This window comes from Nymphalis io, chromosome 2 (genome assembly GCF_905147045.1).
Source record: "Nymphalis io chromosome 2, ilAglIoxx1.1, whole genome shotgun sequence".
In the NCBI taxonomy this organism is placed as follows: Eukaryota; Metazoa; Arthropoda; class Insecta; order Lepidoptera; family Nymphalidae; genus Nymphalis; species Nymphalis io.
This window is the reverse complement of record NC_065889.1, coordinates 2,441,052-2,457,422: the sequence shown is the minus strand read 5'-3', so window position 1 is coordinate 2,457,422 and position 16,371 is coordinate 2,441,052. Positions and strand designations below refer to the sequence as shown.

Below are 16,371 nucleotides of genomic sequence, written 5' to 3'. Positions count from 1 at the left end.
TAGCTAACACCTCCCTGTGTCCCTCGCGGTTTCCCCTCATACACATGGGGATCGAGCAGGAATTATTTATCCATGTCTGCTTTTGGTGTCAAATTTTAATATAATTGTAATACTTTGTTCAAGTATAAGTACTGGTTTCGTTACCTCATTGCAAGAACGAACAGTTCTATAGTTTCATTCTATTTTATGTTAAAGGTTAACTGAAATTCTAAGAGATTTTTCGTAGAATAGTTTGTATAACATTTGTTTGGTCTTATAAACTTGTCTGTTCCCAAGGTTGTTGGCGCATTGGTGATGTAGGCGATGGTTAACATTTCTTACAATGCCAATGTCTATGGGCGTTGGTGACCACTTACCATCAGGTGGCCCACATGCTCGTCCGACCTCCTACTCTATAAAAAAAAAAATCGCATCTATAACATTGGCGTCGATCAGGAAGATTAGATTGCGGTCGTAACGCGATCCCGATAACCTTTTAATAAGTGTTGTGTTCTCTTCGAAGGCTTTATGCGAGATTATATTCGCGGACGATGTCATATGAACGCCTACGATAACTCGACTGGATCAACGATAAATACGATTCATTTTAATACAATAAATGGAAAAATTTGTAGAAGAGACCGAGTGCTCGTAATATTGTCTTCTATTTTATTTATGTTATAGGTAGGCTGGACAAATGGGCCATCGGACGGTAGTCACCACCGCCCTAAGAAATATTAATAATTCCTTACATCGCCAATACGGCATCGACCTTGGGAACTAAAATGTTATATCCGTTGTGCCTATACTTACGCTGGCTTACTTACCCTGCAAACCGGAACGCAACGATACTAAGTATTGCTCTGTAGCGGTAGAATACCTGATGAGTGGGTGGTACCTACCGAGACGGGCTTGCACAAAGCCTTACCACTCAGTAGACCCCTTGTGATAAGAGTGCTGGTTAATTCTTTGCTCAAAGAATCGGTATTTCGATTCATAATATAATAAGCATTCTCGAAACCTTTCCACCCGGTGATTTGCGTTAATTGATTTATATATAATAATTCATATACACAATACAAATAATTCTTATGTAAATATAGTACTATCATTGTTATTAAATGTTCCGGTTTCGCTTTTATCTATGAATGCTCGTCATGACGCTTGAAGATGTCGGTGACGTGATTCCGACCCGTCAGCTCCGTGACGATGGGAATCTTAACGAAACATTACGAGCTTTCCTTGATGAATAAAGGAAACAGCTACATTTATTAATAATGAGAGAAATGTAATTACAACAGTCTGCAAATAGACCACGATTGGCCATATTCAGGAAAATAATCTGAATTCTGCTTGTATGTTGTAAATTGCCGGATATATGTGCAGGTTTCCTTAAGAAAATTTTCCTTCACAGCCAACGCCAAGCACGACATGAATTATTAACGCTAAAACTTTGCCGGATTTCAACCAGCTACCTTAAATCAATATCTATTTGTTCCATACACTCATAATTTACGGCAATTGACTTTAAAAGGAAACAATAACTGTCAACCTTACCTGATTAAATCTCAAGGCCACGGGATCTATAGCCTTAAAAGTAAAAAGGGACTTACTCGCTGCTTAAGGAGAACTGTGAAAAATTGGAGCTTACACACCACGCTGTTCCAAAGTGTATTATAATTCACACGTAATTAAAATTAACGACGTTCAACCAGGACATGGTTACCCGTTTGATGTTCCGCCAGAGTGACATAACAGCAAAAAGCATGCGAACACTCGTCTAAATATTGATAGTCTCAATCGATGACGGCGCCACAGCCTCGCCGTCGTGTACATCATGTGAGTGGTTCAATTGTTGTTGTATATTACTTATAATTGTGAGGATGAGATATAAAAAAAAAACTGCTGAGTTTCTTTCGCCGGTTCTTCTCAAGTCTGAGGTGTTTATTTCCGAACCGGTGGTAGATTTATGACAATCAATAAGTAAGTGTAACGCTTCTATATTGAATAAAGATTTTTGAGACTTTGACTATAGAAAAACGTGAGTATCATACAGCAATACGCATGTGCAGTGAGCAGTTGCGTCTGATGAATATTCAGTTCTAGATAAGAAAAGAAAGTTCCGTACACAGAGTAATAAAACATTTGTGCACTATTAGCTGCCATTGTAACATCATAATTTATGCTTAGTTAAGCGTACTATTCAGTGGTTTTAATATTGAAGATGTACAATTTATGGCTACGATATCAAAGGAAATTAAAAACTCACCTCGGAATATTATTGGAAATGCGAGAAAGTGATATGATAATTATAACATTTAAAGGATGTACGAATCAAATTAGCGGATACGCTAATTAATTTGTGTAACGTGTAGCAATCGTGAAATGACGAAAATCGACCGACGGTTATCACCGCTTGCTACATGAAGTGGATTCATACACTGCTTGAAATACTTAGCACTGGTCTGGACCATTTAGATATGTAGCATCAACTTACCACTCAGTTATCATATCGGAACATAGCAAAGTTTTTTTTTTTAATGTAATCTGTATACGAAAGATAAGCATTTGGATAGTGACAAAACTATGACGTCACCGCTTACCATCGTCCGGTCCATTTACTTATCTTCCATTATGTATGTACACCAAAAATTAAAAAGTCGTGTTTATGATATCATTTTATTAGGTAGGTATAAAGAGTTTATTAGTTTTGCTCATGTGCTTGTTGGGAAGGCAGATGTTAGGTATTAATAAGTAGCCTTTATCCTCCTTTTGGGTGAAGCTTGCTTCATAGCAAATTTCATCAAAATCAGTTTAGTCTTGAAAGCGTAACAGTCAGATAGAGTTACTTTCGCATTTATAATATTAATATAGATAATGGACTTAGTTGCCTTATGATAAACTCTCGCTTTAGTTTTTTTTCCATATAAAGTAAATATTTAGTTATCAACTAATAAATAAAATTTCATAAGAATTAATCGAAGAACTTCGTAATACACAATCGTTTTTAAATTGAACGATGAACGATAAACTCCTTATTTTCTAACAAATAATAAAAATCTTTGGAGTCCCACGAACGTTATGATTAAGAGCTTATTCTGAAGCTGAAAACAATGCCCTTTTATCAACGTCGACATTATCTGGTTGAAATCGTTAGACAAGACTTAATCGAGCTCTGTTAAATTGAAACTTTGATAACTATACCTATCCCCGTCTTCATTTTAACACGATCAAGACGAAAATCAATTATTAAATGACTTCAGTTATTCAATGAATTATAAGTAAATTATATTGATAATACAAAAATATTGCGCTGCTGTGCAAGGTCTGAAGGTTGGAGTTTATTCCGCCACGCTGCTTCACCTTCGTAATCCCGTTTGAATAGGTACCACCAGCTCATCACATATTATACCGCTAAATTTCAATACTTAGTTTTGACATAACAGCTTAGTTCCCAAAGTTAGTAGCGCATTGACGATGTAAGGAACGTTTAATAGTTCTTAAAGCGCCAATGTCAATGGGCTGTGATGACCACTTACCAACAGATCCACTGACCGGGATTCTATGATCTATATTCTTGTTCTATCCACTGAGCCATCCTGGCTTTGTTAAATTAAATATAATGATATAAAAGTACTTACGACATAACTCGTAGCTATAACTTATAAAAATTTTAATGAATAATTTGGTATATTATAAAAAAAGTACTTTTGACTCGGTTTTGCTCTTGTGCATTTTCCGCTTTGTCAATCCTATATCATTCGTCGGTCCATAAATTATATCCATAAAAAAAATCTAGTCGAGATTGCTCCGTTGCTATATGAACGAAGGACAAACAAACAAGTTGTGACATTTTATAATAATACTAGCTACCAGAATGTAAAGGGTAATTTATATTTACGGAAAACGTTTAAAAATAATATTTATTTTCATAAGCAATAACACAGTATGGCAAATAAAAGTAATGACTCAGAAACGGGACAATACCTTGTAACGGTGATATCGTTGGATAGGGGAACATTTCAATCAACAGCCAATCGTTGTCCACTGCTGAACATAGGCCTCTCCCAAGGTGCGCCAAAGCTCCCTGTCTTCCGCCTTCCGCATCCAGTTGGTGCCCGCCACCTTCTTAAGGTCGTCGGTCCACCTGGCTGGAGGGCGCCCTACGCTGCGCTTGCCGATTCGCGGTCTCCACTCTAGGACTCTTCTGCTCCAACGGCCATCGGTCCTACGACATACGTGACCAGCCCACTGCCACTTCAGCCTGCTAATTTTGCAAGCTATGTCGGTGACTCCGGTTCTTTTCCGGATAATCTCTTTTCTGATCTTATCCTTCAAAGATACTCCGAGCATAGCTCGCTCCATAGCACGCTGAGCGACTTTGAATTTGTGGACTAGTCCCGCAGTTAGTGTCCACGTTTCGGCACCGTATGTCATGGCAGGTAAGACGCATTGGTTGAAGACTTTCGTCTTCAAACATTGCGGTATAGACGACTTGAGGACTTGACGAAGGTTGCCAAATGCTGCCCATCCCAAGCGAATTCTTCGATCGGCTTCCTTCTCGAAGTTGTTCCTACCGACTTGTATTATCTGTCCTAGGTAGGTAGGTAGGGGAACATTTAACAGTATTTAAAGATAGCGTATCTTTTTCGTTTATGTCGACAACATAAATATATTTCCAAATATATATATTATCTTTATGCCATTTAAAAATTGCAATAAAAAAAGATAAGAAATGGAAATTAAATTTCGAACCTACTTGTTACGCTTTAAAGCATATATAAATAATATATGCGTATAATCCGATAAATTGGGGAAAGTTCATCTTCATCTCGCAGTTATATGGTGGCACTGGCTCACCGTATATGGTAGGACTACTTTCATTTTTATTATGACTTTTCCCGACAGGCGTGGGCGGGTGTTAACATACGAACAAAGAAAAGTCAAACAATGATATCGTTTTTTATATGTACAAGTAATTTAATTTTAGGTCAGCACCAACGTTTCTACTTTAATTAACTCGTCTGTATTAATTTAAGCGCGTTACACCATGGCGATGCTTATAAATTTTATCTTAAGATAAAATTGTCTCGAACATTAAACGGCAAACGTAATATATTTAAATTATTTTTAACTTACATTAATACGAAATATATCGCCTATGTAAGAGAAGACTTTCAAGATTATATATCAGTTTCCTATATAATCTTATTTTACATTAAAACTTATATTATACATCTCGGGTGACGCGTTATATTTCTTACGTCTTTAATTTTGTTATTTTGATTATATCAAACGGTATTTAGTGTACAACTCATTTTTTTCAAAATGATCTCAATTTCCCTCGTAAATAAACCTTAGACCAATTATAAATGCACGCTGTATTAAATAAATAATTTGAAATCGAAAAGAAATAAAATTATATCGCAATGTAAACTTCGAAAACATAAACTTTGTTTACAAAATAACTTAAGTACAAAGTCCAATGCAGTATTGTTTTGTTATTATTTTAATTTATGTAATATTTGTTTATAAACTATTACGAGACAGCTGAATTGCTGAATACGTAAACATTACGTATGTATTAAAATATTACAATATACGAATGCAAATAATCATATTACACACAAACAGCAATAGTTTAAAGGGTAATAGTACAAAGTGTAATACGACTACAATTGGCTTTTATAATTGAAGATGAGTAGATAATGTATAAGTAGTAGGACAAGGCCATAGTACGATTATTGAACTACTAGCTGTGCCCGCGGCTTCGCGCGCTTGGAATTCATTTGACTACAAGATTATATATATACTGAAATATTATTAATAGAATAACAAAACATAGCCATTTTTACATATAAAGAAGACATAGACATTGGCACTATAAGAAACATTAACCATTCCTTATATCGTCAATACGCTACCAAATAAGATGGTATGTCCCTCGTGTCTTGATTACACTGGCTCACTCACCGTTCAAACCGGAACACAATAATACTAAGTATAGCTATTTGGCCTATGGTATTCTATATAACATTATAAAGTTAAAAGAATTATTAAAATTTCTTCAGTAGATTCAGAGTTTACCGATTACAAACAAACAAATCTTTAAAATATTATTTCATTATCATTATCTTTCGAAATAAACTTACTTTATATTAATAATTTATTAATACAATTAGTATTTTAATACTAATTTTGATTATGATAAGTTTTAATTGTGCTGTTATTTTGTAAATATTTATCGTTATTTTATATAATAAATATTTTTTCTTATATAATTTGCACGCCGACGTTAACGGTAGTTTGCTATTAACATCATGTTTGTCCATATTAACGATTTCCTACGCATGACATTTAATATTATATTGGGACAGTTCATTGACTGTGCTGGACATTCATTCATTCATCCATATTACTAATATTATAAATGCGAAAGTGAGTTTGTTAGGCTTTAACTGCTAAACCATCAATGATCATGAAATTTTGCATAAACTTTCTCAGTGCTACAGAAAAGGACATGAGGTACCTAACATATTACACGCGGTCGAAGCCATAAGCTAGTTAACTAATAAACTATATAGCAATCCGTAGCTAAAAACAGATATCTCTCTTTCTGTTATCACTAATTTAACATACGAAAAAGGAAGACAAAGCATGCAAATGCTGTTCCATCGAACCGATATTATGATACGAGATGCACAATCATATCTGATTTTTTTTTATTTATACGAGTCAGCTAGTAATTACAGGGACACGCGATATGTGGCTTATACTTCTTCCAGTATCAGACTTACTTTCAGAAAGTCCATTTCCTCGTGCCTTCTGTAAATAAATATGATAACACGTATTTATTTATCAACAAACTTTTATATGCCCAACGTTTTGTATTAATTACGTAACGGTGTATTTATTGAACCGACCTGTCGCTATAAAACATAAAAGTAATAAATAACTAATCAATTTACTCGGAATGTTCAACGCAAGTGCATTCAGGACTTGACTTATTGAGATTTAAGAAATCTGACCAACTTCAAGTTTAGCTGTCACGTAAGAAAATAATTTATGATATAATGAAAATGATTTATTTTTAAAAGATTATAGTGTCTTTTTTAAGACAAACATCGTAAAATGTTATGTGCCTTACTTTCACGTAATTATATTTTTATTTTTCTCATTTTAAGGTGTTCGGTTTAATAGTGAATGTAAGACTTCATTAGACGTAAGAAGAGATTATAAAAAAAGAGGTGAAGTAAAAGTCGTTCCAATTTGTTAATAACGTTTTCGAATTGAATACATAGTGTAATTAACACGATAGCGTTGAACATTTGTTTAGTTTTGATATCTATTTGATCAAAATAAATTAGATTTGATTTATAAAATTTATCAATATCAGACGTCGAGTCGCAAAATAAGTGCTTATTCCGCTTTCGATAACAATTTCCTGATACCGTTGACCTCCTTATCGAATTCGTTACGGACTTTGTACGAGACGTCAACATAAGCAGATCTCTTATATCGTTGCATTTTTAAAACAATATTACAATTGTATATAACCTACAGTATACCATACACACTTTCATCGTTATTTTGATGAAAACGTGCGAATCTCGGTCTTGACATTTCGACTAACTGTTGTAAGCCCTCTATTGAAATGTCTTCTAAGCTTAAATGTCGATCTTTATCCCAACGACATTAAAACCTTTAGAGCCTGGCTGAAGTTTGAATAATTGAAACGTGTATTTATTGAATATTCTTTTAATTTCAGATGGACAGCAGTTCAGAAGCGATGGAGCTGAGACGGGAGTTGGACGCGGTGAGAAGCGCGTTACAACAACAGTCGGAATCCGTCTTGAAGCAAAGGCATCAGCTCGTCGAAGCTAGTCAAACACTCGCCGCTCGTGACAAGGAAGCTGTTCAAGAAAGACGTCTAAGACAAGATCAACTTGCAATAGTAATACGTTCCTTAGTTTTACTAGAGTCCCGTTTGAGCAGGGAGCAAAAACAAATTAAAGTTTCGCTTTTGCAAAAAGAAAAAATCATCAAATCGCAACAAGAAGAAATCGTTAAATTGAAGGCTCGAAAGTCATATTGTAGTAATTGTCAACAAATACTTGGATTTACGAGCGAACAAACAAATATAGAAACTGACCCAGAATTTCAGAGTTTAGAAAGTACAGACTCTAGATTTCAAAATAATTTTGTTCGAAGCTGCAGCTACCGTGAAAGGAAATCACCACCGGCTTTTCAAAAAAATACTAGGTTAAGTAAAAGCTTTCAACTGCCCAAGAACGACATTGTTTATGGGAACTCGAGTTCCAGCGAGGAGGGTAACACTACCAGTGTCTGTAGCAAAGGTACATTTATCAAAAATAAACAAGCCTTTGTCAGGCGAGACGTTTTCAGAAGATCGAGAAAGTATTCTGGAAGAAAGAATAATGGAAAGAACAATGAAAATGGACAAAAAAAAGTATACAATAATCAAGTCAATAGCAGCAGTGCTGAAGATTCTATTAGTTTGAATTATCATGTAAATCATGAAGATACTGATCTTACAGCTAGCCAAATAGCAAATGATATAAAAAAAGCATCACTGAAAATAGATCAGCTCATTGGTGAGGCAGCTAAAAAAGAAAGCGAAAATACACAAAGTGATTCTGAAAAAACATATTCGACTAAAATGGAGAGACTGTATGGAATTAAAAGGCAATCTTCTGATGAAATAAAGGCTAACAGGCAAATCTTCTTAAATAAAGTTTTGAGTGATGATGGAGATGAAAAGCCTTGGTATTGCAATGTTAGCGATCCTGAACAAGAAATTGATTGTTTGAACCAAAGAGTTCCACTCCAAAACACAAAATCCAAATCCACCGATAATCTTATAATGTCTGGTTTAAACAGTGGAATTCTAAATGCAGAGGTCGTATCTGCTAAAAATGAAGTTCTTTGTAATAATATTATGAAAAATAGTGATACCTACAATCCCAGTTTCGATGTGAAAAGTAATACTCTAAATGACAATAAGGAGATAGCTACAACAGAAGTAAGTGAAAATTGGTATGCTAGTACTAGTGATGCCGATGATACTCCACCAAATGAAATTTATAAAAATAACCCTGTATTAGAATGTGTAAATCAAATTTTACTACAAAACTCTTTAGATGACAGTAGTAACGACAACTCCAAATCAAGTGAAGCGCCGAGTCCAAGCCCGAAAGCTACTACGAAACGTGTTCAGTTCTCTACCCTGAACAGCATTTCATATGATGATAAAATAAGAGTAAGTCCAGGCACTAATCATACTCTTCCAAGAGCAGACAAAAGAGCAAATAAAATTGTTAAGTTTAGTTTAGAAACAGCTTCAGAACATAGCTATGAAGTTCCAAATACTGCTCAAGGCTTCCAATATGAAATACAGAGCATTTATAGTAACGAGTATGAACCCATTATAACTAAGAATACAGAGCCAAAATCTATACCCATGCCGCGTGTAGCTATCAACTCTGAAAAAACGACTGTTCCCAAAATAAAAGGTTCAATTGTAAAAAATATTGCTGCAAATATTGAAAGTCGCAATCTTATGAATACTATGGACACGAAGATGGATAACAACCTAGGTTCGATGAAGATATTTAACAAAAGAAAAGTGCCACGAACTCCACCTGCACTGCCGCCTAAGCCAAAGAACTTGTCAGCTAAATGGAAAGCTGAAAATTCTGTTAGACCAGCGATGGAGCCTTTAGACTCTGAAGCCGTTGCGGCTAATCAACGGGTTGCAGATGTTAAGACTAGAAATGTGGGGCAAGTGGCTACAGCAAAAAATGTGGAACCGGACTACTGTTCCATTTCAGAGATAAATGTTCCAGTAGTCAGCAATGGTAAAAGAGAGTTGCTACTCACGCAGCCCACAGTTGAAATTCACAATGAGCAGTACCCAATCCATACAACGGCTCAAAAAGATAACGTCGCTAAAGTTATATCCTTGCCTAGAATACAAAATAAGATTAGTGACAAAGATATACCAAAACTCCCGCACGTAACTGAAATAATTATTCCAGATGAAGACGATAAGCCGAATGAAGATAATCGATCTTTAAATCAAACAACTAAGAGTTACTTAGCTAACTTTAATATACATGCTATGCAACCAAAACTGGACCCTCGTGGTTCAATTCAAATGGGAAACACGGTATCTTCAATTCTATCGGAAATTAACAAAGGTGCCAAGACGGGTGGCAAACAGATTAACTTGACGGATTTGGATAATCAATTCAATCAAGTACCGGTAAAAAATAACGCAGAACCACGTAAAACTACGGATTATTTTGACGAGATAGACAAATTCGATTTGTCACAAGATTTCGAAGAGTTTAAAATAGATGATGAACTCGGCAGTATAGTCGCAGAGGAATATCGCATTAGCTCTGGAAGCAGCGACGGTTCCGTAACAGACGTAGTGACCGAAAACCTTACCACTGTACCTGAAACAAACAAACAGCATAATACTGCCGGCAACGTAAATGACCATGAGAAAATCGAGCCATTTCGTGACAGCAATGAAAATGTGAATAAGGGGTTGTCAAAAAATGCTAAACTTTCAAATAAACCTGATCTTTTATCTAACATAGAAAATGTTGAGACGGAATCCGTAAGAAATTCCGATATTGAATCTAGTAATTCATCCGGAAGTAATAGTGGTTCATATAATACGGTTAAATGTGAACCGAGAATGATTTTAAATAACAACGCTGATGTTAATTTCAATAAAAATAAAGGATCGTTCGATTTCTTCTTGGAAACATCAGGTCTTAGCTCTAAATCAATATTTACACCTACTAAAAATTATCTCGGCTTAAGGCCTCCTAGTGCCAATCACAAGAGTGTGTTGAAGCCTAAAGATATAAAGATGAGAGTCAAAAATCCCATCGCAACGAACAAAATCAACGAAAAACCTATGACGACTGCTATTAAATACTTTGAACCTTATGTCTAACATAATATTATTTTATAATGTACTGTTATAATTTTATATATTTTTTTAATTTTATTTATTGTAAAAAAATGAACTTGCCTGCATAATAATTATATATTTATATTAAAATGTGTGCTGTAAATATTATAATTTTACTTAGAAACTTTAAATATATAAAGTGAATGAAATACATACTGTATTGTTTAATTTTACCCAACAAATCAATATTTTAGGTTTATCAAAGTTTTCATTTATTTATTTATTTAACACTTGTAGCACAACATATAAATAAGATGAGAGACGTAGGAAACAATCAAAGAAAAAGAAAAATAAAAAATGGTACGCAAAGGCGGTATTATCGCTTATAGCGATTTCTTACAGACAACCTTTGATGAAAGAATTTTTGTAAGAGAACAGGTAAGTGCATTTACATATAAAAAGGAGATACTAAATATTTAATAAACTACACATATCTACATCCCACTAACGACATATAATAAAACATGCATACACATACATAAAAATTATATGTATATAGATAATTATAAACTACATACTATTTCATACATACATACTTCACTTGGAAATGGACAAATAATAGCTTTTCAAGCTATTTTATTTATTTTACGGTATTTAAAAATGCTCAATGAATTCGACTGCCGAATATCTGTAGGTAGTGCATTCCATAGTTTGAGGGTTTTTGCAGTAAAAGAGTTTATGTAAGTTTGTGTCCGACTGCCGGCTGCATTTATCAATAAAATTAGAAAATATGGCTTCATTTTTATCATAATATCCTAGAAATTAAAGTGCTGTCTATCAATGAAATGTTTGATTTTCAAGGAATTGTAGAAATACTTCAATTCGATTAATGTTGCCAGATACAAGAGTCAGACCTAGTTTTTTAAATTAAAAATAATGAAATATTAAGATTACTTACTTCAATAAATACTTTAAATATATTTGATTTAATAAAATTGATTGATTGATTGATTGATTGATGATGATTTCTTGAAGATACAAGCTTTTAAACTATATTTCTTCTGCACAATCCTATGACATGTTGCATATATTATATAGTATATTATATAATATGTACATTTATCCCATTTAGTATTGTCTTATAATTTTTTGCCTTGCAAATAAATAAGTATGTATAATTTGTTTGGATTATTTTTATTATTTTATTCATATATAATGAAGGGGAAAATATTAACTTGTACAATAGAACTGAATTTGGAAATCATGGAATAGAACAAGAGCCAATCATTTTATATAAAACTTTAATAATAAATAAATAAAATCTTATTTTTTCTTTCGTGATCCTTTGCTGTTGTTCTTTTTCAAGTCTTTCTTCTGTACCTGCAATGTACCATTTTAATTATTATAACTTAAAAAGTAATGACAAATCATTAAATGATTATTTACGAAATTATGATTTTTTAAATTACTTGATTTTAATAATAAGCCGAGATGGCTCAGTGGTAAGAGCGCGTGAATCTTAACCGATAATCGTGGGTTCAAGCACGGGCAAGCACCACTGAATTTTCATGTGCTTAATTTGTGTTTATAACTCATCTCATGCTTGACGGTGAAGGAAAACATTGTGAAGAAACCATCCCACATTGGAACAGCGTGCGCGTTAAAAAGATATAACAAAAAACAATTACATAAATAAATTATTTTACAATATTGTTTATGAGATATATTTAATAGGTTCTGTTTTTTTTTTTACAAAAAAAGTAATCAATACGTCAATTGACTATAAGACAGAAACTTCAAATGTTGAAGGTGACCTTCATTTAGTAATGTAGAAGCACAATAAGAAAATATTTCACAATATTCTTAATCTTATGAGGGCCACCCGCCATTACTTTTGTATATTAAATATGTGTTCAGATAATTAAGTAAGGACGGGACTAGGTAAATAAAGTAGATGTTTAAGGTTTGAAGATAAATTTATTACTGCCCTCAATACCATGTGTCAGCTGCTTATATACTACACTACATGCCCTACCAAACAAAAAAAAATGTTGGATACATTAACATTTTTTTTATCAAAATACAATATGAAAAAGTAAAATAAAATTGAATATAATAATAATTAAACAAAATAAAACAAATATGTAAACAAAGGTATAATAATGCAGTGCTGAAATTTAATATCAAATATCATAATAGGTACAGTCATAATCACAAGTCTTAATAAACAATATGTTTAATGATCATTCAACATAAAGTCTTGTCCTATTTTTATGAACAGTTTTTTCTTTACCATTGACTAAAATTACAACATTCGGTGATAAATCTTTAACAACTGTATATGGACCTAAATATAATGGATCAAGTTTGCTAATATTTTCATTTTTAACCAATACTAAGTCTCCTTGTTTATACTCCACTGGGTTTATACTTCTATCATATTTTATTTTTCTTAAAGTTTTACAATTTATGAGGTTTGTTTTAGCATCATTCTGTGACTTTTGTAACCGGTATTTTAGTTCTATTGCATAATCATCAAAATTGTAAATTGGATCTATTGTCGACCTAAGATTACTTGGTAAGTTACATTGTTTGCCAAACACTAATTCGTATGGAGTAAATTTTGTACTCGAGTGTACAGAAGTGTTATACGAAAAACACCAGTAAGGAATCCATGAACTCCATTCCTGACTATGACTGTTAACTTGCATTCTTAAATAAAATGTTAAATGTTTATGACTATTTTCAAGTGATCCTAAGGTCTGATGGTGGAAGGCTGTAGACTGTAATTGACTTATATTTAAAATTTTACAAACCTCTTCCATTGTAGAATTTATAAATTCAGTTCCTCTATCGGTCACGATCTGCCGAGGGATGCCATATCTAAGTATAAAATTATTTACTAGAGTTGTAGCTACTGTGCGCGCATCCTTACCTGCTATCGGATATGCCTCGACATATTTGGTGAGGTCGCATTGGAGCGTTAAAATGTAATTATAATTATTATCTCTTGTCAATGGACCTACCAAATCTAAATAAATCTTATCAAAAGCTGAATTTCCACAGTCCGTTATGGTCATAGGTTCTTTTATGGTATTTAAATATTTATAACGTTGACATTTACTACATTTTTTTACAAAAAGCTTAACATCATGCTCTAATCCTGGCCAAAAATATTTTTTACGAATGTTATTTAACATACGTCTTATTCCTGCGTGTCCGCTAGTGGGCAGGATATGATAATCGTTTAATATAACTCTTTTCGTATCGTCGTCTATAATTTTTGTAACTCCTTTAATTACGCATAAACGGGGTCCGGACCACTTACGCATTTTATTTATAACCTGAGCTAGCTCTTTAATTATTTGAAAATTATTCTCATCTTTTATTACATATAACGTATTTATTTTTAAATCGATACAAAATGATTCCATTTCCCTCACAGAGACAGCTCGTGTACACTGGGATTGGGTAAACAGTTTCACAAAAATTGTACGATTTGACGACGAGTATGCATAATCACCACGCTCTAATGATACGCATTTTTTAAACTTTCTCCAGTCTCTGGTCCACGCCTCGAACGTCTGAAAGCGCTCCTGGCCATCTCCTGACGCATCCAGTTTATGTGGCAGCGTTTATATAATTTATATATGGCAAACTTTGCCCCCAAAATTAAAAGTAAAAGAAAAATACCCAAAATTATATTTGTCACTTTCTGATTTTAGTGTATAGTTCCACGTCGGCCGAATTCACGCCTCCTGCGGCATTTTGTGCAACCACAATTTGTTCTTTACTTTGTTCTTTGCCCATTTTGTATTATGACGCTACTAACGTTCGAACAATTAAATACACGAATGTCCAATATTACACAGAGCGACATTATATTGTTATACTGCACTTCGTTAGAACCCGAAACCGAACCTTAAATGGCAGGGTCGCCATGTAAGGACGGGACTAGGTAAATAAAGTAGATGTTTAAGGTTTGAAGATAAATTTATTACTGCCCTCAATACCATGTGTCAGCTGCTTATATACTACACTACAGAATCTATTAAATCATTATTTATATCATATGATCCTTAATTACTTAATTTAGTTATTTACTTGGTTGTAGGGCATTGGGCAAGCCCTTGTGGGTAGATTCTACCCACTCATCACATATTCTACCACCGAACATCATTACTTAGTAATCTTGTGTTTCGGTTTGAAGGGTGAGTGAGCCAGTGTAACTACAGGCACAAAGGACATAACATCAGTTCCCAAGGTTTGTGGAGCTTTGGTGATGTAAGGAATAGTTAATATTTCTGACAGAGCCAATGTCTATGGACAGTGATGAACTTACCATTATATGGCTTATTTGGCCACCTACCTATTTAATTATATAAAAATGGGTATAACTGCACCTTTCCATAATTGCTTAAGAAATGTCCAACATCATTATTCACACCCTTCTTTTTCTTCTTAATTCCTGTATTGAGGTTGTTCTTTGATATCATCATTTGTTTTTCTTCAGTCAATTTTTGCTTCTCTTGTTTTCTTTTATTCATTAGCTCTTTGTAATTAATATATTCTCGTTTAGGTGGTTTCGCTCCTGAAAATTAAAAATGGCAGTTTTTTTTTTAAATTAAGAAAATTGCTCCCTCTTAACTTACTTTACTGGTGGTAGGGATTTGTGCAAGCTTGTTTGGGTAGGTACCATCCACTTATCAGATATTCTACCGCAAAACCGCAGTACTTGGTATTGTTGTGTTTCCATTTGAAGGAGCCAATATAGTTACAGGCACATGGGACATAATATCGTAGTTCCCAAGGTTGGTGGCGCATTAGCGATGTAAGCAATGGTTAACATTTCTTACAATGCCAATGTGCCTATGGGCGTTGGTGACCACTTACCATCAGGTGTCCCATATGCGTATCCGCCTACCTATTCAATAACAACACCTTAACAATATACACAACAATTCATGTTTGAAATTTTAAATACAAACAAATATTAATTATATTAACAACTAACCTAAGCTAACGGCCAAAGCAATTTTGGCTTCTTCCTTCTTTGTAGGATCGAAACCGGACATTCCAAATTTGACTATTTCATGTCGTATTTTTTTTAATTCTAAATCTTGTTTTGCAGGCCCTGTTATCTTAAAATCTTGACTATTTTCGATTTCGCCACTTTTTTTCTTTTTAGGTTTATGTGCTTCGAATTTAACAACTTGTAAATTACTTTCAGCATTCTTTAAAGCAAGCGCTGCCTTGGTTAACACTAACGACATTTTTTTTACTTTAATATTTTATTTCACTTAAGTTTTTCATAATAAATAGTACTTTCACTAAAAAAGATTAATAACAAAATAAGCACGTGCTGAATAGGAATAAAAGTAAACAAATTGTAATGTCAGTGTCAACTGTCAGTTTTTTTTTGTCATTGGTCTAATTTTGTC

The 16,371-nt window shown here is 33.6% G+C and overlaps 2 protein-coding genes across 2 annotated transcripts in view; one reads left to right on the top strand and one right to left on the bottom strand.

The window, feature by feature from the left end:
• The window catches only part of LOC126777148 (uncharacterized), a 54,768-nt gene extending 43,623 nt beyond the window's left edge, over positions 1 to 11,145 (top strand). Inside the window, exon 3 of the mRNA XM_050500065.1 lies at positions 7,748 to 11,145. Coding sequence (XP_050356022.1) covers positions 7,748 to 10,972 — 3,225 coding nt within the window. The 3' untranslated portion in view covers positions 10,973 to 11,145. The remainder of the gene's footprint in view (positions 1 to 7,747) is intronic.
• Positions 11,146 to 12,214: 1,069 nt separating this feature from the next.
• LOC126777790 (uncharacterized protein C1orf131) lies at positions 12,215 to 16,295 on the bottom strand. The gene is made up of 3 exons (XM_050500907.1): positions 15,945 to 16,295; positions 15,334 to 15,521; positions 12,215 to 12,310 (listed from the first exon to the last, which is right to left on the bottom strand). The coding sequence occupies exons 1-3, from the start codon at positions 16,201 to 16,203 to the stop codon at positions 12,254 to 12,256; spliced, it is 504 nt and encodes a 167-aa protein (XP_050356864.1). The 5' UTR covers positions 16,204 to 16,295; the 3' UTR covers positions 12,215 to 12,253.
• Positions 16,296 to 16,371: the final 76 nt, after the last annotated feature.